Source organism: Girardinichthys multiradiatus, chromosome 20, assembly GCF_021462225.1.
Source record: "Girardinichthys multiradiatus isolate DD_20200921_A chromosome 20, DD_fGirMul_XY1, whole genome shotgun sequence".
Classification (NCBI taxonomy): domain Eukaryota; kingdom Metazoa; phylum Chordata; class Actinopteri; order Cyprinodontiformes; family Goodeidae; genus Girardinichthys; species Girardinichthys multiradiatus.
The window spans coordinates 26,516,054-26,540,099 of NC_061812.1; the positions used below are offsets into that span (position 1 = coordinate 26,516,054).

The 24,046-nt window shown below is 41.3% G+C and overlaps 1 protein-coding gene across 5 annotated transcripts in view; it reads left to right on the plus strand.

The window, feature by feature from the left end:
- Window positions 1-24,046, plus strand: part of celsr2 (cadherin, EGF LAG seven-pass G-type receptor 2) — a 99,110-nt gene that overhangs the window by 25,240 nt on the left and 49,824 nt on the right. For all 5 annotated transcript variants that reach the window (XM_047348323.1, XM_047348325.1, XM_047348327.1 and 2 more), the window contains exons 2-3: window positions 5,721-6,416; window positions 23,601-23,823. In XM_047348323.1, the coding sequence (XP_047204279.1) occupies window positions 5,721-6,416; window positions 23,601-23,823 (919 nt within the window). The remainder of the gene's footprint in view (window positions 1-5,720; window positions 6,417-23,600; window positions 23,824-24,046) is intronic.

A 24,046-nucleotide genomic window follows, 5' to 3' on the forward strand; every position in this document is an offset into this window, starting at 1 on the left:
TTCAGCCCTGGTCTGAGAGCTATCTGCTGTTGGTAAGACACTGACTGTTTACAACAACACTGCAGATCCCCCCAGAATTTTTAATTATACCTTTAAAGTTTTTTTGTTGTTTTTTTAAGCAAAGCAGCATCCTTAAAGACTATTTGTTTAACAATTTGTACAGTTTTTTTTACTCCCTTCCCATCTTGCTCACTGTGTGTGAATTATAAAACAAATATGGAGTGTCTCCTCAACACTCTCAACACAGACTGATGAAGAAATAAAAAAATCCTTCAGTTATATTTATTTTACAATAATTACAAGAATTGATTTACTAAAAGCCAATTATTTGTTAACATGGAATTTTTTCCTCACTGAAGGAATGTAAATTAAAGGTTGAATTTTTAATGTTTGTGTGTGTGAGATTTTGCTGCTGCTGTAAAAAGTTTCTTTTTAAACACATCTTTTGCAGGGGTGACAAAAAGCGTGGAGGGTGAACTTGTTCTTAATATAAGAGAAATGTATTCAGCAGCTGCTCTTAGAGCTGTGTGTTGAGTTACTCTGAGCACAAGTTCAAAGCCTCCAGGTTAACTTTGGTCTTGTCTCATACATTCCAGAGCAACCCGACCCCAAACTGTAGCCTTTCTGCTTGTTAGGAACAAGCTGCAGTTTCTCTCTGGCTGAGGCCATTATTGTAATCTTCATCATAACTTTATCTCTCAGTGAGCGCTTCTTCCGTCTGACCTTCAGCTGCAGATATTTACCGAAGAGGAGTTTGGTTTTACTTTGAATGCGGTCTCAGGGGAGAAGTAGCAGTGCAAACGCAGGCCATGGCATGCTTTTTCACCATGCAAGGAATAATTTGAGACAACATGCTGAAACAGTCATTTGCATTTTATTTCCTCACAGCAGGTCTACATTCACAGTTGATGATAGTGAATAATAGCTTTACATGTGGGTTAATGTAATGTACGCCCAAAGAACTGAACATATAGTGGATAAAACATGATGTTGTACAGAAACGGCAGACTTGCTGAGCTGGGAAAGGCATAAATAATGAAGCAGTGTGTTTCCATGCGGACAAAGAAAGCAAAGATGAGGCATGAATGCAAGCGCGAAATTGCTGATTAAAAACTTGGACTTTTCTAAAAGAAAGTGTACACTTGTTCTCTCTTGGCACTCATCTTTTATCTGTTCAGGCAAAAGGAACATGAAAAACACCAATTCGAGCCAAGTAAACAACAAAAGGGTTGTTATCGTTATATTTGTCAGTGTGCCACTATTCTTCAGTTTGACCCAGTGGCCCGCTGAGCCGAATCTCCCTGGCCCTAGCCCTAAAATGTGTATTTTGTGATGGAACAACACAAAGGAGTGATTATTAATGGGAAGAAAAATTAAATATGGTTTTCAACGTTTACTTTATGAATAAAAATTTGAAAACTGTTCTAATCCCAATTTACTTTGATACCCCTAAAAAATCCAGTGCCACCAATTTCCTACATTAGTCACCTAATTAGTAAATAGACTTCACTTGTGTGTGTTTTACTTTGATCAACAATACAGTAAGGTTAATCTGTGATAACTGTGATAACTAAATGAGGTTTTTTTATTTTATTTCTTTGTAGAGTTATTTTAATTCAGACATGTTGGTGGTCGGTTTTCAATACATCTCAATCAACATGATGCCACAACATCTCAATCAGATTTAAATCTGACTTTGTCAAGGCCAGTTTATTATCATCATTTTCTGTGATTTTGAGCCATTCAGGGGTGGATTTGCTGGTGTTCTTTGGATCAATGTCCTGCTGCATTATCCAAGTGTGTTTGAGGTGAAGGTCACAAAGTTATGGTTGGACATTCTCCTTGACGGTTCATGGTAGAGATCAGTATTGATGGTTTTATGAAGTATGGCAAGTCATTCATGTCCTAAATTAATAAAGCAGGCTCAGAGTATTACACCACCAACTTCATGTTAGACGGGCAATTTTAGGTTTGTTTTCCACAATGCTGTGTTAGCTTTCCTATTTTCCAAGTTTTTCCAATTTGATCCCATCAATCTACAGAAAATGTCCCCAAACGTTCTGCAGGATCATTAAGATGTTTTGACAAATATGAGAACTTTGTGTTTTTTGTGTTCAACAGTGGTTTTAACCTTGAAACTCTCCTACAGACGGCATTTTTGCTCAGTCCCTTTCTTGCTGAATCATAATCACTGACTTTATCTGAGGCAAGTGCAAATTTACATGTTGTGCTGGTTTCTTTTGTGACCCCCTGGATGAGGCTTCAGTGTGCTCTTGGAGTAGCTTTGGTAGGCCTCCCCTTGGCAGGTTCATCACTGTTCCATGTTTTCTCCATAATGATTCCCACTGTGGTTCACTGTAGTGACAAAGTCTTAGAAATGTCCTTGTTACTATTCCCAGATTTCAGATGGATGATAGATTTTTATGAGTTTGTTTTCTATTTCTTCTTAAATTTCTTGAGATCAGGGCATGATGTGTTGCTTTTTGAGATATTTTAGCCTGCACCATGTTGTCAGACAGGTTCTGTTTAGGTGATTTCTTGAATCCACGGGTCAGGCATTAATGAGGACCTGGACATAAACTATACTTTATGTTGGGATTGATTAAAGCAAAAATAAAAATCAATTAAAGCAAAAATAAAAACATGAGAGGAAAGATTGAAGATGTTTGCACAGTTCTTTAATCATTTGATGAGATTAAGTTATTAGCAAATAGAAAGGGAAGAGCAAAGTTTGACACTCAGTTAGTTAAGACCTGTTGAAACCAATGATGTCACAAACTGTGATTTATGGGACTTTTGAAGTAAGCTTTGAAATCTGAATATTTGCTTACAAACACAGAACTATTAGATTTTTTAATAATATTTCCAGCTAGAAGCATCAGAAGTATTTTGCGAAGTATTTTATTAATTCACTTTAATGAACCACATTGTAAAGCTGGTTCCTACACACACAGTCCTGCTTTAAATACTGTGATGTGGGACACATCTAAAAGCAGTTCAGGATCCACACTGAGTATTAGCTGAACACATCACTGTTTTAAAATATTTACCACTTCTTAGATCAATATTAATGACCTGGTTTTCCTGCTGATACAGCAGCATACACAAGTTATGTTTGGAAGCACATCCTACAAAGAGTTTGACTCGTAGTTCATATTATATCCTGCTGGTGTACATACAGGTCCTTCTCAAAAAATTAGAAAAAATTAGCATATTGTGATAAAGTTCATTATTTTCCATAATGTCATGATGAAAATGTAACATTCATATATTTTAGATTCATTGCACACTAACTGAAATATTTCAGGTCTTTTATTGTCTTAATACGGATGATTTTGGCATACAGCTCATGAAAACCCAAAATTCATATCTCACAAAATTAGCATATCATTAAAAGGGTCTCTAAACGAGCTATGAACCTAATCATCTGAATCAACGAGTTAACTCTAAACACCTGCAAAAGATTCCTGAGGCCTTTAAAACTCCCAGCCTGGTTCATCACTCAAAACCCCAATCATGGGTAAGACTGCCGACCTGACTGCTGTCCAGAAGGCCACTATTGACACCCTCAAGCAAGAGGGTAAGACACAGAAAGAAATTTCTGAACGAATAGGCTGTTCCCAGAGTGCTGTATCAAGGCACCTCAGTGGGATGTCTGTGGGAAGGAAGTGTGGCAGAAAACGCTGCACAACGTAGAAGAGGTGACCGGACCCTGAGGAAGATTGTGGAGAAGGGCCGATTCCAGACCTTGGGGGACCTGCGGAAGCAGTGGACTGAGTCTGGAGTAGAAACATCCAGAGCCACCGTGCACAGGCGTGTGCAGGAAATGGGCTACAGGTGCCGCATTCCCCAGACCTGGGCTACAGAGAAGCAGCACTGGACTGTTGCTCAGTGGTCCAAAGTACTTTTTTCGGATGAAAGCAAATTCTGCATGTCATTCAGAAATCAAGGTGCCAGAGTCTGGAGGAAGACTGGGGAGAAGGAAATGCCAAAATGCCAGAAGTCCAGTGTCAAGTACCCACAGTCAGTGATGGTCTGGGGTGCCGTGTCAGCTGCTGGTGTTGGTCCACTGTGTTTTATCAAGGGCAGGGTCAATGCAGCTAGCTATCAGGAGATTTTGGAGCACTTCATGCTTCCATCTGCTGAAAAGCTTTATGGAGAGGAAGATTTCATTTTTCAGCACGACCTGGCACCTGCTCACAGTGCCAAAACCACTGGTAAATGGTTTACTGACCATGGTATCACTGTGCTCAATTGGCCTGCCAACTCTCCTGACCTGAACCCCATAGAGAATCTGTGGGATATTGTGAAGAGAACGTTGAGAGACTCAAGACCCAACACTCTGGATGAGCTAAAGGCCGCTATCGAAGCATCCTGGGCCTCCATAAGACCTCAGCAGTGCCACAGGCTGATTGCCTCCATGCCACGCCGCATGGAAGCAGTCATTTCTGCAAAAGGATTCCCGACCAAGTATTGAGTGCATAACTGTACATGATTATTTGAAGGTTGACGTTGTTTGTATTAAAAAAAAATTTCTTTTATTGGTCGGATGAAATATGCTAATTTTGTGAAATAGGAATTTTGGGTTTTCATGAGCTGTATGCCAAAATCATCCGTATTAAGACAATAAAAGACCTGAAATATTTCAGTTAGTGTGCAATGAATCTAAAATATATGAATGTTAAATTTTCATCATTACATTATAGAAAATAATGAACTTTATCAAAATATGCTAATGTTTTGAGAAGGACCTGTATGTGTATTTGTGGTAAACTTAAACTGCTATAAACTGCGGATATGAAATTATTAAGATATAGAAATACCTTCTCAAAAAACTGCTGATCACATTCATCCAAACTGTCACCAATTCCTACCAACAGTTTATGTCTCTTAGAGTTTAACTATTTTTTATAAATTATTAGGAATAAAAATCATAAAAACTCCCGGATGCCATTTATAATTTAATTAAGATTTTTTTTGCCCTCTATTTCCATTGATTGTTTCTCTGATCCCAGTTTGATCTGGACACATTGAAGCTCCTGATCAAACCAGGATAACACTCAGTGACCCCCTCTCAGGTAGATACTATTTATTAATAGTAGTCAAATAACCACAGTTTCTGACAGTAGACTATGGCGACATTATATAAAATTACTTTTAGTGATCAGTGTTTAAACAGGTATGAAATAGTCACACGACTGGGACAAAGTGATGAGAGGTTGGTACAAAATACCTCCTGGAAGACAACTAACGTCTAAGAAGGCAGATATGAAACCAGCAAAACTAAAAAAAATGAAGTGGCAAAATGACCAGCCTTGTTTTTGTTGCAAAGTTTTGTCTGTCTTGCTGTTTACATTAATTCAATTCTGTGTATCTAACATAAATATTATTTTGTTTTTTACCAAGTAAAGATTGATGCTCATCTAAATGCAAAATTCTGTTCCAAAACATTTCATGGCTGTTAAATCTCAAAGAAAAGCCTCCTTACTCTCATTCATATTCGCTTTGCAATCAGGTGTCGGATTTTTGGAGTTCCCAATCACAAATACAAGAATTCAAAATCATTCAAAATCAAAACCAGCAGATCAGACCTCAAACAAAACTAGACATCAGTATCTCCCCTGAAATGTCTGACTGGTTCATCTCTATCTTTACCTCTGAAGCTAAATGATCTGTTTACAGTCATGTTAATCTTCTATGCTTCATCAATTTCTTCTCAGATGGGATCCACTCTGTATCAGCTCAGTGCCTTCTCCAGGTCACCATCATCACCGACGAGATGTTGTCCAACAGCATCACATTACGTCTGGCCAACACTTCCCAGGAGCACTTCCTGTCCCTGCTGCTCTCCCAGTTTCTGGACGGCGTGGCCCGCGTCCTTTCTGCTGCGCCTGAAGATGTCGTCATCTTCAACATCCAAGATGACACGGATGTCAGCGCACGCATCCTCAACGTCAGCTTGTCCGTGGCCGTTCCCGTGTTCGGAGAGGGACAGCAGCGTTCTGGAGGCATTGGGAGGAGCAGGCCTGAAAGAGGACTCCAAAGCGGGGAGTATTTTGGCTCAGAGGAGCTCCAGGAGAGGCTCTATTTGAACCGTAGCCTCCTGGCACAAATCTCCTCCCAGGAGGTGCTTCCCTTCGATGACAACATCTGCCTGCGTGAGCCATGCGAGAACTATATGAAGTGTGTGTCGGTGCTAAAATTCAACAGCCTGGCACCATTCGTGACCTCCGACACCATCCTGTTCAGACCCATTCACCCCATCGCCGGGCTGCGCTGCCGCTGTCCCACCGGCTTTACAGGAGACTACTGCGAGACTGAGATCGATCTCTGCTACTCTAAACCGTGTGGAGCGCACGGATTGTGCCGCAGCAGAGAAGGGGGCTTCACCTGTGAGTGCTTCGAAGACTTTACAGGTAAGAGCTCGATTCTTTACTACGCAATGATTGGCCTTTGTCTACTTCAGATCTGTGGCACTGGAGTGTGTGGTGTTAAGTGAATTATTAAAGGTGAATGCTACAGAGATGCTCAGATTTCCTATTTTCATACCAATGCCACTGATAGTAAGATTATTGGATTACAACTTATTTCTCTAAAAACTTTCATTAGCAGCTTTTAAATTATTATTAAAGTCTGGATGTCCTTTATTGACATGTTCAAATCCAGCATTTAATACGACAGATCTAGGTTGAATGCTCTTTTTTTCTATAAGCCTTCCTCAAATATAAGGTGGAAAAAGAGACACGGACTAAGATGTCACCTAATGAGTAAATAGAGTCTACCTGTGTGTAATTTAATCTCAGTATAAATACAACTTTACACGGTGATGGCAGCACCATGCTAAATGCAGGACAATGCAGAAAGAAAGGGATAAAACAAAAGACTTAATACTGGAGTGGAGGTGTTCCTTCAAGCAGATCAACAACCCTAAACGGAAGCCAGATCTACAATGACAAAGTTTAATTTAAAGCATGTTCACATATTTTAGACATTTATTAGAACTAAAAAAGTAGATCTGTGTCAGCCAACAGGAGCTGGGCTTAAACTCTGCACCCCTTGAGGTACACAACTGCACGCTTTATGAAGTGCCTATAATACAGTCAAATACTTTTTACGTGTACCAGTAATGTTTTTTATTGTTGTAACAAAATTGGTGAACACTTTCTTTTTTTTTTTTTTAACCAAATACAAATAAAACCTAGTTACTCATCTGCCTCTGAGATATTCTGTCTGCACAGAACAGCCAGTACTGCAAAAAGAATCAAGTCATTTATACTGAAACAAATAAAGATGTCTTTGAGTTTCAAATATGGGCTTTCTATATTTTGGAATAATTTATAGGCTTTGTTTGGTTCTGAAGAATTTATAAATATCCCACATATATTTAGATAGACCGCAGTTAGACAAAGCAGCGAGGAAATATGTAAATCTAAATAAAATGTCTATTTCTGGTTTATGTAAAGACTCGACATTGAGGTTTTCCCAGTGCCTCAACACTGAAATCAGCTCTACGGCATAGTTGGTTACAGGAAGAAAATCATATTATTGAGTGTTCAGCTGCCTACTCATCAGCCAATAGAAATGGTGCATTCCCATAAAGCTTTACCAGGGCTATTGGCCTTTGTGTTTGTTTTTTAAACACATTAGAAGAGGCTTCTCTAAACTCTTGAGGTTTAAATTAATTGTCAAACTGCTGAACATCATGATTTACTGCAGAATGAAACACCCGTTTTAACTCTACTAGGTGAAATGGCTTGTTTTCCGTTGAACCTGTTGGGATTCCACCTTCTAAGTGTTAATTTTTGACAAATATCCCACTGGGGTTTCATTGTCCATTTGACCCCCATCCTTAACCCGTTATTGCACATGACTCTTTAAAAGCACAGACCTCCCACTTAACTAATGAGAAGCTCTGTAGACACAAGCTGAGTGATGAGATATTGATTTGAGTTGACTCATTCCACTTGTAGAAAGCTACAGGAAAAAGATACGGGAATATTTGCTTATCTGAGGGTTATAGAAGGTTGTCTGAACTCTAGGTGCAGTGATGGTAAAAAGAAAGTACACCCTATGCCAGTTTGAGGGTTTATTGTACAACTGATCTGGTCTTTGCTTGTTTAGCACCACAGATTTCCACCATGTTATCTTTGTTTAAACAAAATGTTTAGTGATGCCAGCACTGTTTTCCTTTAACATAAATCATAAATGTAGCTTTTTTTAAGTTTCTTGTACTTGTTTCTTGTGACATTGAAGGATATTCTATTCTAGTCTGTTCTATTCCGCTCTATTCTATTGTTTTTGTGTTTTTGAGGTTGTTCACTTTTTAAAATATTTCTTTAAAGAAACTAGATGTAATCCTGTTCACAGTAGAACAGGGGAAGGAAATTATAAATTTTTAATTACGGCTGCGGATGTACTGTGCGCCCTCGCTGTTAAATGCCTTGTGGTCAAAATATTTAAGAGACAAAAACAACATAAGTCACAGAGCTTGTTGAGACTCAGGGGACAGCAGCTTCCTCTTTCAGCATAATGACGAGTTGATTTATTACTGACGGCAGCAAAACTACAACCGGTCACAGAATTAGTTTTTTATTTAGGAATACAAATTTTGCTCACTTCTTCAAAGGGTGAAAGATCATCTGCTCTAGTTTATAGTTAAAGGAAAGAAGGAGATGTTAAAAGAAGTTTAAAATGTAAATTTATTCAGTATGGATATGAAGATAGTTACTCTCATCTCGGTATGGAGAGGTTAAGTAAGTCAAATCCTGACTTTCAATGAGACACAGGGTCTCATGTTGTCTTTGAACAAACCAAGGCTCTTGTTTAGTAATTCGTTAGATGTGGTTTTGGCAAAAATATTACCTGAGCATGCACTTCTTAAATCACACAGAGATGGAAAATTGTAGCTCATATCTCGGACTCAAAGTCTGTAGTAGAAATGGACAGAGACATCGGCAGACTTTACACTAGACCAGTGACCGACTGGTCTGAAACTCAAAAATCAGATATTTTTCTGGTCAGTACCTAAGCAGTACCACGTTGCGGTAACCAGAAAATGTCTTGGTGTTGAGGTTGTTACTGAGGGAAGAAGACTCCTAGTTAGGTATTTTCAGTATGATGTGGGTGTTTAATAATGAATTCAGAGGAAATACAGTTGATGTAAGAAGCTACTTATAAAGATTATAAAGTATTTTTGACGACATCACAGATCTGCAGTTTATTCAAGCTGCAACACAGCGAGAGAGAGAGAGCAAGACTTTTGGCACATAACAGGAAGCAGAGTTGCGCTGTTTGATTCTCTTGAGATTTCAACCTCCTTCTGTTATAAAACATGCTGGATTTGAAGATGTTTGCAGCTTTTTGGAAATCCTAGAGCAGGGATCCACATTCTTTAGGGGAGTACAGAATCATATTTTTGTTTTGCTAGTGGCTGAAGGCACTAATTGCTAAGATGAAATGCTAAAGACACCTAATTATGTGAACTCTGTAATCTTTCTTTGTCTTGCTCATAAAATATTAAAATAATTTTTACAGTGACTTGTTTCTCACACAAGAACATTGAAAACAAGTGGTCAATTTTACTCAGAATCTTTTGTCTTTTAAATCCATGTATCCTGCAGCTTTGCACTCTGGGTTCTCCAAACCAAATAATAAAAACCAAACCCAGTAAAGAAAAACGTTGGTTACCTACTGTAACCCCAGATTCTATGAGTATAGGCGCAGCCCTTCAAGGCTATCCCTAGTGGGTTCGCAGCGCAGCACTGAAAACTTTCGTCACACGCCCACCTGCTGTGTGGGCCCCACCCCGGTCCGTATAAATTACGGTGAGACCGGGCTCCCAAATAGCTTTTTTCTTCAGCCATTCAGGAACCAGTGAGGCCCAGAGCTTAAAGGGCTGCGCCTATACTCATAGAATCTGGGGTTACAGTACAGAACCAACCTTCTATTTCGTATAGGCTTCGCCCTTTAAGGCTATCGCTAGTGGGTTAAAGGCGAAGCAGGATGTAGTCTATGCCTCACTGGGTCCATCCAGACCACAACCTGAAGCATCTGCTCGCATATAATAAAACCAAACTCAGCCTTCTGAATGCGTAATTACGCACCCCAAGCGTCCTGCGCATCACAATGAACAGAGAAGAATATCTCTGGTCAGGGAAAGGCTGAGATAACGGACCTGCTGCTGTAAATAGGAAAACGAAGGTTACGAACTGTAACAGTGTAACGATGAGCAGAGCAGGTCAAAAAATCTCCAGGAGTTAACGTGGAGACAGATCAGCAACTGGATCATGCACGAACAGATGCTGGGAGCGGCGCAGTGCAGCCGTGCGCGCCACGTAACACGAAAGCGCGCGCACGGGACAGAGGAGATGAGAGGTGGCCTCCTCTTCAGAAATATGAGGGAGAGGATAAAAGCCATCCAGAGTTATCAGTCTCGATCTGAACGAACTCGTGATGCTTTTAGGTGTAAAAGCAGGGTTAGGACGCCGCACAGCAGAGCTGCGACAGAGAGCGCAGATAAATCGCTCACTCTCTTTGCAGATGTCAGAGCTAATAGCAGGGCTGTTTTAAAAGACAGAAATTTAAGTGGAGCCTAAACTAAGGGGTCAAATGGGGCTTTAACCAGTGCGCGCAGGACCAGCGCTAAATCCCACTGAGGGACTAGAGGGCGTGACACGGGTCTGTGTCTACGTAAAACGCTTAATCAGCGGGTGGTTAAAGACCGTTCTGTCACCAAAACCCTCCTGACAGGAGGAAATACAGTACAGACCAAACGTTTGGACACACCTTCTCATTCAAAGAGTTTTCTTTATTTTCATGACTATGAATATTGTAGCTTCACACTGAAGGCATCAAAACTATGAATTAACACATGAGGAATTATATACTGAACAAAAAAGTGTGAAACAACTGAAAATATGTCTTATATTCTAGGTTCTTCAAAGTAGTCACCTTTTGCTTTGATCACTGCTCCGTACACTCTTGGCATTCTGTTGATGAGCTTCAAGAGGTAGTCACCTGAAATGGTTTTCCAACAGTCTTGAAGGAGTTTCCAGAGATGCTTATCACTTGTTGGCCCTTTTGCCTTCACTCTGCGGTCCAGCTCACCCCAAACCATCTCGATTGGGTTCAGGTCCGGTGACTGTGGAGGCCAGGTCATCTGGCGCAGCACCCCATCACTCTCCTTCTTGGTCAAATAGCCCTTACACAGCCTGGAGGTGTGTTTGGGGTCATTGTCCTGTTGAAAAATAAACGATGGTCCAACTAAACGCAAACCGGATGGAATAGCATGCCGCTGCAAGATGCTGTGGCAGCCATGCTGGTTCAGTATACCTTCAATTTTGAATAAATCCCCAACAGTGTCACCAGCAAAGCACCCCCACACCATCACACCTCCTCCTCCATGCTTCACGGTGGGAACCAGGCATGTAGAGTCCATCCGTTCACCTCTTCTGCGCCACACAAAGACACGGTGGTTGGAACAAAGATCTCAAACTTGGACTCATCAGACCAAAGCACAGATTTCCACTGGTCTAATGTCCATTCCTTGTGTTCTTTAGCCCAAACAAGTCTCTTCTGCTTGTTGCCTGTCCTCAGCAGTGGTTTCCTAGCAGCTATTTTACCATGAAGGCCTGATTCACACAGTCTCCTCTTAACAGTTGTTCTAGAGATGTGTCTGCTGCTAGAACTCTGTGTAGCATTGACCTGTTCTCTAATCTGAGCTGCTGTTAACCTGCGATTTCTGAGACTGGTGACTCAGATGAACTTATCGTCCGCAGCAGAGGTGACTTATCGGTCTTCTTTTCCTGGGGCGGTCCTCATGTGAGCCAGTTTCTTTGTAGCGCTTGATGGTTTTTGCGACTGCACTTGGGGACACTTTCAAAGTTTTCCCAATTGGAAAACCCCACTGTCAGATGTGCGGCCAGCGCCTTTGTCTGCACCGCCACTTCCTCTCTGGACCGAGCCAGCAAAAGCAGGTCGTCCAGATAAAAGAGGATTCTCATCCCTGCCGAGCGCAGTGGCTGCAACACCGTCTCCACACATTTGGAGAAATGCGTGGAGCGAGAGAGTAACTGAACGGCAGGTGGTTGTACTGATATGAGATCCCCTGATAAGCGAAATGCAGATATTTGCTGTGTTTCGGGATGATTGGGATGTGAAAATAAGCGTCCTTCAGATCTATGGAGGTGAACCAGTCGTTCTGGCAAACGCTCTCCATCACCTGTCTGACTGTCAGCATGTGGAAACGTCTCTCCATGATCGCTTTGTTGAACAGGGACAGATCGAGAATCGGCCTCATTCCTCCTGTTTTCTTGGGAACCAGAAAATATCGAGAATAAAACCCTGTGTTTTCCTCCCTGTGAGGAACCCTGGAAATTACGTTTTTATCAGGAGTTCCTGCAGTTCTGACATGAGAACGGAGCTCTGCTCCATGGAGGACGACTGTCTCCAAAATCCCTCTAAACAGTGGGGGTGTGACAGGAACCGCAGCGTGTAACCTCTGCTGATCAGTCTGTCCGTCCACCTGTCCAGGGAACATACGCGCCGCCACTCTGAGTAGTGCTCTGAAAGCGGGCGCGCATTTTTCTGTGGTGCCGTGGTGCCCATGGATACGAGCCAGGCTAGAGCCCCTACCGCCGTTACCTGATTCAGATTCTGATCGGAGGTAACCAGTGGGGGGCTCTGATCAAAAGGGCTGTAAACCAGCCTCACCAGGGGGATTTTCACCCAGGCTCGCAGCTTGGTGTTGAGCGGGGGCATCAATGATGCGCCGCTTCGTAGGGAGCTGCTGTTGCGCATCCTCTGTATCTCACCCGCTGACAGCTGGGAGGACAGGAGGGAGAAAGCAGCGAGCGCGGCTCTACCGGAGCAGCATAGGATGCTCTTGTGGAGTCTTGTTCAGATGGAAGAAAAGAAAAGGGGGGCTTTGAAATTGATCCTTTTAAACGGCCGTCAGCGGGATCGTACGATCTGGCTGAGCCGAAATTTATCAGAAACTTGCTCTTAGAGAAAATTCCGTGTTTTATTTCAAAACAATCAGCATTTTTACACACATCCCCCCCCACCAGTCATTTCTTAAATCTCCGCCATGACTCCTGCGGAGGGTTGGACCAGGCCCACGCCATCTGCTGACCTCTGTGATGCTGCTGCGGCTGAGGTTGAGTAGAAGGTGCGGTGGGTGTAGGGACTCGGGGAGCCACGACAGCGGCCGTGGAACGCCTCTGCTGATGCCGCTGATCACGGCGATCCCGCCATCCGCCGGTGGTATGGGAGGAACGGATGCCGGGGCGACTAAGAGACCCATGTCTGCTGACCCGTTCAAGCTCCTCTTGAGAGGTCTGCATCTGCCCCAGCACAGACTGGAAATGAGGACCGATTAGCCCATCCGGACTGATCGGTCCCTCCAGTAACTCCCTTATAAAATCCTCGGGAATGGAGGAGGAGAGCCGAGGCCACATCTGTCGCTGTAGCAAGGTCTGCCAGGCAGCGATGCGGGAGGAGCACACAGCCGACGCGAGGTTAAGGATGGTGTCCGCAAAGTTGCAGAATTCCTCCACATCTTCCGGTGGCAACTCCATCTCCCGAGCCTTCTTAGAAATGGAGTAAGCCAGGAAGGTGGTGTGTTCATCGCCGCAGCGACCTGAGCGGCACACTGGTGGGAGCGATCTGTCAGCCTGGCCATGATCTGATCGCTGGAGGAAAGGGGCACAGGCCGTCGTCCGACACACCGGGCCGACCTAACCCCAAAAACTGCTGACAGACTGGGCTCCAACGCAGGAACTGGGGGAAACCCCTGATCCGTCAGGGACTCCACCCTCGTGATGGGTGTGAAGGTGGAGACCGGTGCCCTCAGCTGAAGCGGCTCGGCCGGCGCTCCTGACAGGTAAGCAGTTACCGCAGGGAAACGGGACCAAACCGGATCTCGGCAGGTTGGATGAGCTGGGGCGAATTTTCCCGCCAGGTCATCAGTAGGATGGTGGGCTAAAGGCGCGGGAACAGAGACTCCTTTAGCATTTGCTACCTTGGCTATGATGTCCGGCAGCACGCTAACAAGCGCGCGGAAGTGGGGTGGTCACCGACATCAGGAGGCCCTGAGCTTGGACTGGTGTAGTACCTGCCTCCGCGTCCTCCGTCCAGAGGAAAGGAGTGGAGATACTATCAGTTGCTGTCTCGGGGGCGGAATCGTCTGATTCTCGCACAGCATCGAAGATGTCCAGGGCTTCCTCAGAGGCGCATTGGTCCGCTACGGGGAATTCCCTTCTAGCGGGGAGAAAATGGCTAGCCGCCGTTGCTTCTCCTCCGGAGGAATACGCCTGCAAGAGGGCAGGTGGACTGCGGGGTCAGGGCCAGGTTAGTGTGATCGGGACCAAGGCAGCCCTCGCAGATGGAATGCAGGTTGTAGCTCATAATGTAGCCAGTATGATAAGCCAGGCAAAGGCGGATATTGCCGACGCTAGCCATCGTTCTTGTGTAGTATCATAGCTGTCGCTGAAGAAAAAATGGGAGCCGTTTGCCCGGTCTCACCGTAATTTATACGGACAGGGGTGGGGCCCACACAGCAGGTGGGCGTGGACTAAAGTTTTCAGTGCTGCGCTCTGCGCGAAGGGATGAACCCGCTAGCCTATATGAAATAGAACTTTATTTTATTACATAAATAAATTTAAATAAATAGATTTTCTCATTAGTTTGAACGGTTTGTAAGCTGTATGGTGGAGCAGAAAAGTTTTCTTTTCCTTTCCACTCATTTACAAAGCTGTTTATGAAGCCTGGAATAGTGTTGGCTGCTAAGTGTGTGGGCCCAGTCGCTCAGAGTCCAGGCTGAGTGGCACTTATTGGTTCTCACACAGCAGTGGGTGTTGGAGCTGGACGGCAGGAGCTTTTAACGTGAATCAGTGAGGGGGGTTAGCGGGTGCAGTAGGCGTTTTTATCCACTTTTCAAAATTAATTCACATTAGTTGGTGAGGTTTGAATTTGCTAGCTGTGAGATCCAGTTGAGGTCCTGCATCTGGAAATAAACCTGCAGCTGATGTTTCCTGATCAAACTGGGTCATTCAGGCAGGTTCTGTTTGAGGTAGTTTTCTCTGATCCGAAACTCCAGCTGCTTTCCTTCCGTGAGTGTTGAGTGTGCCAAGTTCCAAACTTTGATGGGGCTCAGTGTGTGTTTGAGTGCTCAGCTACACCCTCCAAGAGTCTGGGTGGGTGGGTAAGTGCCTAAGAGCTGCCAGTGCCATCATGTGTGTAACAGAAGTGCACAGACAATCTGGGGACTGTGCGTGTGTAAATGCTGCATGCATCTTTGTGTGTCTTTTACTGGTAAGCAGGCAACGTGGGCGTCGCCAGATGGTAGCAGGGAGGAAAAGGCAAAGAAACGAAGTGAATGGTTTATTTTGGCTGAGTCACTTTGTAGATGCTGAAGAACATGTTGTTTAGTTTTAGCACATCTTTCTGCAGAAAAGGCTCAGCGGGAGAGCACCATCTTTTTAAACACACTCACACTTTCTGCATAAAAGTAATAGGCCTCTGATTATTCACCTACCAACTGCCAACCTCAATCCTTCTAAGAGTGCTATTTTTATCCTTTTTGTGATCAGGATTTAAATATGCAGGCAAAAAAATAATAATTTCTGAAAATCTCACAGTGTGTGTTGTGGTCATCTGCCAAACACTAAAAGCCTCCACAGTTTGCTGCTGAGAACCGGCATGAATAAAAAGCATTTCCAGGCATATGGACTGTTTTAAAAATCATTTGAATGTTGTTTGTCTCTGGAGAAAAATCAACCTGGAAAACTTGCCTCATTTCACAACACTGAGCAGTGAACATAAAGCGCTGCTGTTAGTATTAGATGTTACTTCACTGTGAGAAGCTCATTGGGACCATATCTTTAAATTATCTTCTTGTAAGACTTAATGGTGGAAAAGTTGTAAGCACTGTTTTCTCACTCAGTAATGGTTTTTGATATAGGGCATATGAGCAGTTGCCCAAAGTTGCATTAGAAAGGAACTGCATGAGTCTGCATGTTTCCTCTAAGCATGCATGGGTTCATTCCGGGTTCTCCGTTAGCAGAGTTTTTTCTTTTCTCTTGGTTATCATCCAGCCTTTCATTATCATTTTTGATTAATCTAGTATTTTATTGAGCAGAGAAAGGTCTGACTTTATCCTCCAGTTCCCAGAACTTCAAAGAGAAAAGAAATAACGTTTATTGTCCATCAGTGGTAAAATACTAAATAGCATTTTAGTTGTCACCCTCCAGCCTAGTACAATCAAATCCATTGGCCATTTTTATGGAGGCTGGGCCAAAGAAGACGCCAGGGTTATTATTTGGCGGTGTATCTGTTTTACATTATTTGGTTTGACTTTGAGGAACTATGTGTTGCTGTGTTTAATTTGGGTCCACTAAACAATAATGACCAAGAACAACACAGCACAAGCTAAAGCATGTCAAGTCTTACTGAATTTACTGTAAATCAGAAAATAAAAAAGATAATAAGAGAAGACAGAAGGAATCAGTCTGAACAGCATTATAAAATTAGAGCCTATTACATGTGACCTTTTTAGAACCTTGCAGACTTCTTTCCATTAATCTAAACCCTAATGAGTGTCAGTGTCAGGTCTGAATAAACGTGCTGGTGCTTTCTGTACCAATCTGAAAAGCAATCTTGTATCTTAGATCTAGTAGCAGCTAATTATCACCAGTCTGATTGCCTGCAATCACATTAACATATTGGTACACACATCATTTGGGCTTAATTTGGCATATGATTAGCTGTTCTCGGGAATCCAACAGATAGATTTTAAATCTTTTATACAGCATAATATCATTACTGCTGTTTGGTACATGAGTCTATCAAATTCATAAACATTAGGAATTAAAGGTTTCTCTTAATTAAAAACAGAATGCATTAAAACAGGGAAAGTTCTTGTTCACAGTGTCAAACTATATCTCAGCTACTCAGAGTTTTGTGAGTCTTTAAGTCTGGAGCAGTGGATCTGGCTTGTAATTTTAGGCCAATGGGTATTTTACCAGCTTTTCCCAAGGGTTTGGAGAAGTGTGCGGACCACCAAATAGACACAAACAATTACTTCTAAAATTCACTATGTGGGTTTTGTCTTCATTGTTGTGCAGCACATGTTAATTGCCTCTTTACTCAACAGATTAAACAATCACTTGATCAGGATAAAGAAGTTGGAGCAGTAAATATGGATTTAAAAAAAGTCATATTTAACTATGAAATTCTTATTCTTAGGTTAGCAAAAATTATTTTGTTTCTGGTTGTTAAAATAATATGCTAAAACCATGAACAATGTGTGGCAAGCAATCGTTTCAAAAAATCAACACAGGTGTACCTCTAGGCTTAGTTCCTGGCCCACCTTTTATTGTATATATGGATGGTTTGCCATAACCATGCCCAGGTGTAGATTTCCATATGGTTTGAAAAGTTGTTTCTCTTCACAGTTGTCTTGATATAATTAAATGAAACTAAACCACACTAAATTCGTTGTAGGTCTGCAATATGTGAGACTTTTTAAACATTAGAATTTAGATATAATTTTATTAATAATGGATACTAATAATATGAGTAGTAAAAGTAAATACATTATTACAAGCCAGGGCTAAGAAAATAAATAATCTGATCTAATATACTCCTTTTTCTCCATGACCCCATTTATACATTTGTAAACTAGTAATTAATTAATTCTTTACTTATTCTTATGAAACTCCATCCTTATTGGTCAACGTTAGAAACTCAAGCCAACGGTTGTTTTGTTTAGTATCACATTTGTTATTTGAACAGGAAAATCCCAGAACTTAATCTGTGTTTTAATTTGAGTCTTGTGAAGATTTGAGATAACATCACCATCCTTGGTTAACTTTGTGTGGGTTGATCAGTTACGTGAAGCATTTTTGCACAGGTCACACTCAAGATGACCTGTAATATTATGAAAAGACAATTTTATTTTTTTCTCCATTCTATGCTTTACTGATCTTATTATCTCATTATTCACCTCAAAATCCTGACTGGTTGCTTGTTTCAGCTGAAGGTCTTTCGTTTCCCTCATACTGACCTCCTTTCTGCCACAGAGAGACTGTGTGTTTGTACAAACTGCTTTGGTGAAACCGGATTTTATTCTATGGGTTTGTTATTTTTGGCTTATTCAGACGGGATAACTGACTCTTTGTACTGTGAGATGCTACGAAAATTAAATTTAGCTGTTAGACCTTTAAAGAAATATCTTCTGCAGGATTTCTGTGCAACATTCAAGTGTGCTTCTATGCAAGTACAACCTTGTGAAAATCCATACTTACTATTTGATGGAGGCAGTTTAAAGTAGGGGCTGATATTGACATACAGCTTAATAATACAGTTAATTTTATACGGTGTATCTTCCACATTGGGATATTTAAATCTGTGGATGAGGTTTATTCACAAGGCCCATAATTGTCAGTCCTATTTGTCATGTTTGATGTAAGTGACAGCATTTAGTTTTGTTTTGCATATGTTTATGATGGATTAAAGAAGCAACAACATACCACAAAAAGATAAATGAATGTGTAAATGTGAGGGTATTTATACCATATTATGGTGTTTACGTTCTGAACTTATTTTAGTTCAGTTTTTTAGATGTTTTTGGTATTAAACTGATATTTGCTCATTGTTTTGGATTTTACTAGTTCTTTTTATTTCAAATAATTATGATCTCCTTGTGTGGGACTTTGATTTTAAATGTTCTATGTAAATAAAACTGGATAAATTCAGTTGATTGTGTTCAGAAATGTTACTAATGTCTGCCGTTACTCAGCTAAATACAATGTTTCAATGTATTATCTGACTCCTGTGGTTTGCTTTTGTGTAAGATAAAGTATGTTCTTTGAGTTGTTTGGCAATTTGCTGCTTAATGATTCATACCAGCAACAAACAGAGTGTGTGTTTACTGGGCCGGACATATAGAGAGGCATAAATAGATCAGACAAGACGTGTTTGAATTATTGATTGATTCATTCTGTGGATTTGTGACCTTGAAGTCTGTCCGACACTCCAATGTACTTTTCACCTGGCTGCTGCTGCTGGGAGCTCCTGGTGGGGGGTTTCCTTCGGTAAACATCTAACCACACTGAAGCATTTACCCAATATCAGCGAGGAAGAGCAATAAACGGGCTCTGGTAATATGTTTTCTCCACAGGAAGTAATATCTCAAAGTTGTTGTGCCCTGATGTTGTGTTGCAGTGTTTGTCCACCTTGATTGCCTGGGAAAAAGGTCTGAAAGCTTCATTGCATTTAACCAGTTTTTAAATTAATAACAAGGCAGCTTTGTGAGCCGCCTGACTGCAACTGTTTGCTATAGAGGAAAAAAACTGTAAAAACCTAATTGACACAAGCAGAGATTATTGATCATTATTGTTCTATCAATGAGCGCAGTATAGATATCGCAAAGGACTGCTTGGATGCATTATTTAGAATAAAGGATCATGTCTTCACACTTTACATTTTGGCAAAAATATTACCACTCCTTGAACTCTTACACATTTGAAAATAAATGTGCAAAAATCTAAGTGTGGAATGCATTTGTGTTCAGTCCCCATGAGTCAATACTTCATAGAAACGCCTTTGACCACGTGCCTTGCACTTTCGCTGTAGACACATTCTTCCCAGTATGAAAATGGATAACACACCTAATATAGATGCCATTGGCCAAGTTCCTAAAGCTTTCAGAGACCCATAAGTTGCTATGATGGAAAATACACATGTAGAAAAAAATGAGGATTCAACACAGCTGATATAACCATACAATATTCAACAAAATGCAAACCAATTTCTTTGTTTTAACAATGGGCAGCCCTAGTAAGTATTTGTACCAAAAATATATATCTTTTTTAGTTTTGTTATTTCACTCTTACTCTAAAACTAAATGTTGGAGTTAATGTTGCCCTTCTACATTAATTTTAACTGCTTTATTAATTTAGCCGGTACAGAATTTACTTTCCATGTTTCTCATGGGAATAGTTATAAGAAAATACTTTCAAATAAATTAATCGCTTTTACATTTTTAGTCAAATTCTTCTATCATTTTTAGGAATGTTTTGCCATTTTCGGTGACATCAGCTTGACTTGACGAAGTAAAATAAATTTTGCATTTCCCGATCTTATTTAATATTATTTTGTTGTTTTTCTTCCTTTATTTGTCATGGCTTACATTTACCTTTTTACTCTTTGGAGGAATCCAGCTAAAGCCTGGAGACCTCTTCTTTCGCCATGTAGAGCAACTGTAGTTAAAGTATAAAACAGTCTAAATAAAAAGGTGACCCAGAAGGCAAAGTTCTCACAAGCATCGACAAAAAGGCACGAGTTGAACCAGTTATTATAAGCCTATTGATGCACTGTTAAGCAGAAAACCTTGGCTGACTGTAAACAATATGATTAAATAATACTTTAAGGAATATGAGACCACAATACAAACAAAACTACATTCCCTCCAAAAGTATTTTTCTTAACATCACAATGAGGAGCTCTTTAGTTTATTTAGGCGGTTGGAGGTTTCCCAAAACAGCGATCAAACAAAGAACAGACTGTGAATAAAGTGATTAATAGTTTAGGTGTAAATAAAGGGGCTGATTATCAGAGCTGGTGCATGAAGATGGTGGCCGAGTGTGTGTTAGTGTTACAGTAACTGCAGAAACGTTTACCCTGCTGACTGAGTGACTTTGACACAAATTCCTCCTCACCCAGGGGAGATCAAACAGTCTCGCCTCAGCAACTGCCACAGTCCCCCCATCCTGATGGTCCGGATGAACGGGATAAGATAGACGATCTGCAGGGCTGAAGAGGAGGAGTGAGAGTTAACTGAAGAGTTAACAGTCAAAACATGATTTGTTTGTTTGGTAAAACTACAGCTGAACATAATTTTGGTGACACCTATTTAGAAGGGTTTTATTTATCTCCTATTTAACAGACGTTATTAAAATGACACATAGCTTATAAGCTTAAATCAAGATTAAATATGTCTAAGCGACCACCTGAGGGTAGATGATTTTCATATGAGTCACATGACCACATTTCCATGCAACAGACATAGAGTACATTAGAGAAAATACATTTTAAACTATAGCTTGTCAAAGTAGGTATGAAACTTGCAGACAATTCACTACAAAATAACCAAAACTGCAAAAGGGTGCAAGCGATCAGCATTCATCAAAACATTTTTCCACAGCAACAGCTACAAGCAACTGTTTGCAATTTTCATTTTTCTTCCATGTTTGTTTGGTTTCCTCCTGAAATTATTGCTCCGTGCCAGTATGTAACAATTTCAAACCATCCCCAGAATTTGTAATTACTTGGTTTTTTAGGGTTTGCTTTATAAACTTTAATTTACAGTTACTGCTATATCTAATAATCATATTCTGTTCATAAACTATTTTAAAATCCAGACGTTCCTGTGTTGCTGTGCTTCATGAAGCATTATCTCTATGTAGCCAGTGCTTGTTTTTCACAATAAAGCTGTTTTATCTTCTTGTGATTAGAAATGTAGCCTTAGAGTAAAGCTCGTTTTATATCCTAAGTTACTGACCCTTCACCTGATCTAAATTTAGGTATAATTTTTGCTCTGCAATCACCTGACATTGATTTCCTAGACTAATTTATCAGGCTTCCAGAAAGTATGGCAGTTGTGTCTGATTTGTAGGCCAGACAGGGACGTATTTGTCTTGTCTGATTACTGGTAATGCACTGATGAAGTCGTCATGCCATCTGTAAAGTGTGAAAAAAGCTTAGGAAATCATTCTGAGCTGCCACAGTCTTCAGAAAAGTGCAATCATTTTGTCTTCAAAACCACTTCCAGCTCAGTGCTCTTAAGCCATCATGTTGTTTCCCTGAATGAGAATTGTGCTCAAACTGCAGCTTTTTTCCCCAGAGGGAGGCGGGGGGTGAGAGCACAGAGAAAGGTTCACTCTGCAGACACTGCTGAAGAGATATCACCGTTCATAGTTTAAACAATGACAATGATGTAAGAAGAATTTTAATTTAGATTATTAAATGATTTCCTTATGAATTTACCATGCAATTCTGGATGTTTGAAACTGAAACTGTTACTTTGTCACAAATACTAGGATTGTGTTACTGCTCTATAACATCACATTGGAAGTGGGTCAAGATTCTGACAGTATGACAACATTACCCTATAGTTTTATTACAGTGTTAACACAAAGATTTCAAACAAAACTGTATTAATTTAGTACTACTTTTTAATTACTTATTACACCGAATACTTAATGTTTTTGCTGTTCTGCTCTTTAAATAGTTAAAACATAGAATCTGCAAATATCTCACATAAATTAGTGTAGTAGTATTACTTTTAGCCAACTGACTGGATGTGTGCATCAGCAGCTGGGGGAGAGGCAATACTCCTTGCTTTTTTACAATGAAACAAAACTCTGGTCAGTCTGGAACTTTGTCTAGTATCTCATTAAAAGGACTGAACCATATGAACAATATGAGGTACATTCTTTTGGGGTTTTTAAACTGTAGTTTAAAATCTTGGTAACCATTGCTACTGGTAACCAGTTGATGTCTACAGTACACCTGCAGTGCTCTAAAATAGTAGTTTCCCCTTTCAGATTTCCTCTGCTGTTGCTTTTTTGTCACATTTGACATGTTATAGATCATCAAACACATTTTTACTTTAGGCCTACAGGGGTTGGACAATGAAACTGAAACACCTGGTTTTAGACCACAATAATTTATTAGTATGCTGTAGGGCCTCCTTTTGCGACCAATACAGCGTCAATTCGTCTTGGGAATGACATATTCAAGTCCTGCACAGGGGTCAGAGGGATTTTAAGCCATTCTTATTGCAGGATAGTGGCCAGGTCACTACGTGATACTGGTGGAGGAAAACGTTTCCTGACTCGCTCCTCCAAAACACCCCAAAGTGGCTCAATAATATTTAGATCTGGTGACTGTGCAGGCCATGGAAGATGTTCAACTTCACTTTCATGTTCATCAAACCAATCTTTCACCAGTCTTGCTGTGTGTATTGGTGCATTGTCATCCTGATACATGGCACCACCTTCAGGATACAATGTTTGAACCATTGGATGCACTTGGTCCTCAAGAATGGTTCGGTAGTCCTTGGCAGTGACGTGCCCATATAGCACAAGTATTGGGCCAAGGGAATGCCATGATATGGCAGCCCAAACCATCACTGATCCACCCCCATGCTTCACTCTGGGCATTCAACAGTTTGGGTGGTACGCTTCTTTGGGGCTTCTCCACACCGTAACTCTCCCGGATGTGGGGAAAACAGTAAAGGTGGACTCATCAGAGAACAATACATGTTTCACATTGTCCACAGCCCAAGATTTGCGCTCCTTGCACCATTGAAACCGACGTTTGGCATTGGCATGAGTGACCAAAGGTTTGGTTATAGCAGCACATCGATGCCTCCGAGGAGGTGAAGCAAACAGACCTGTCTCATATTTGCCAAAAAAACATCTTAATATCGTAAAACCTGGTAAAAAAAATGCCAGGTATTAGGTTTAAGTCCCAGGTTTCTACATGGTAAACCTACTTGTCATGAACTACATTAATCTTGATCTCTGGTCTTCCAGGAGAGCGCTGCCAGCTGTCATCCCGTTCAGGCCGCTGTGCTCCAGGGGTCTGCAAGAATGGAGGCACCTGCGTGAACCTGCTGGTCGGCGGCTTCAAGTGCGAGTGTCTGCCAGGCGGCTATGAGAGACCTTACTGCGAGATGACCATTCGCAACTTCCCTCCGAACTCCTTCCTCACCTTTAAGGGCCTCCACCAGCGCTTTCACTTCACCCTCTCTCTCACGTAAGCTCCTCCAACTCATTCCTGCGGGATGGTTCCAGCTCCTTTGCTTGTCAGTGATCTGTGATTCACACTCCACCCACCTCCACATTGCACGTAGGTTAGCTCTCACCTTCACTGTGGGGTGTTCAGATTTACAGAACCTTAATGGAGGTAAATGACACTAATAGTATCACTGAAAAACAGTCATCTTATGTAGAGCCACTTCAGAATCAGTTAAAGCCCT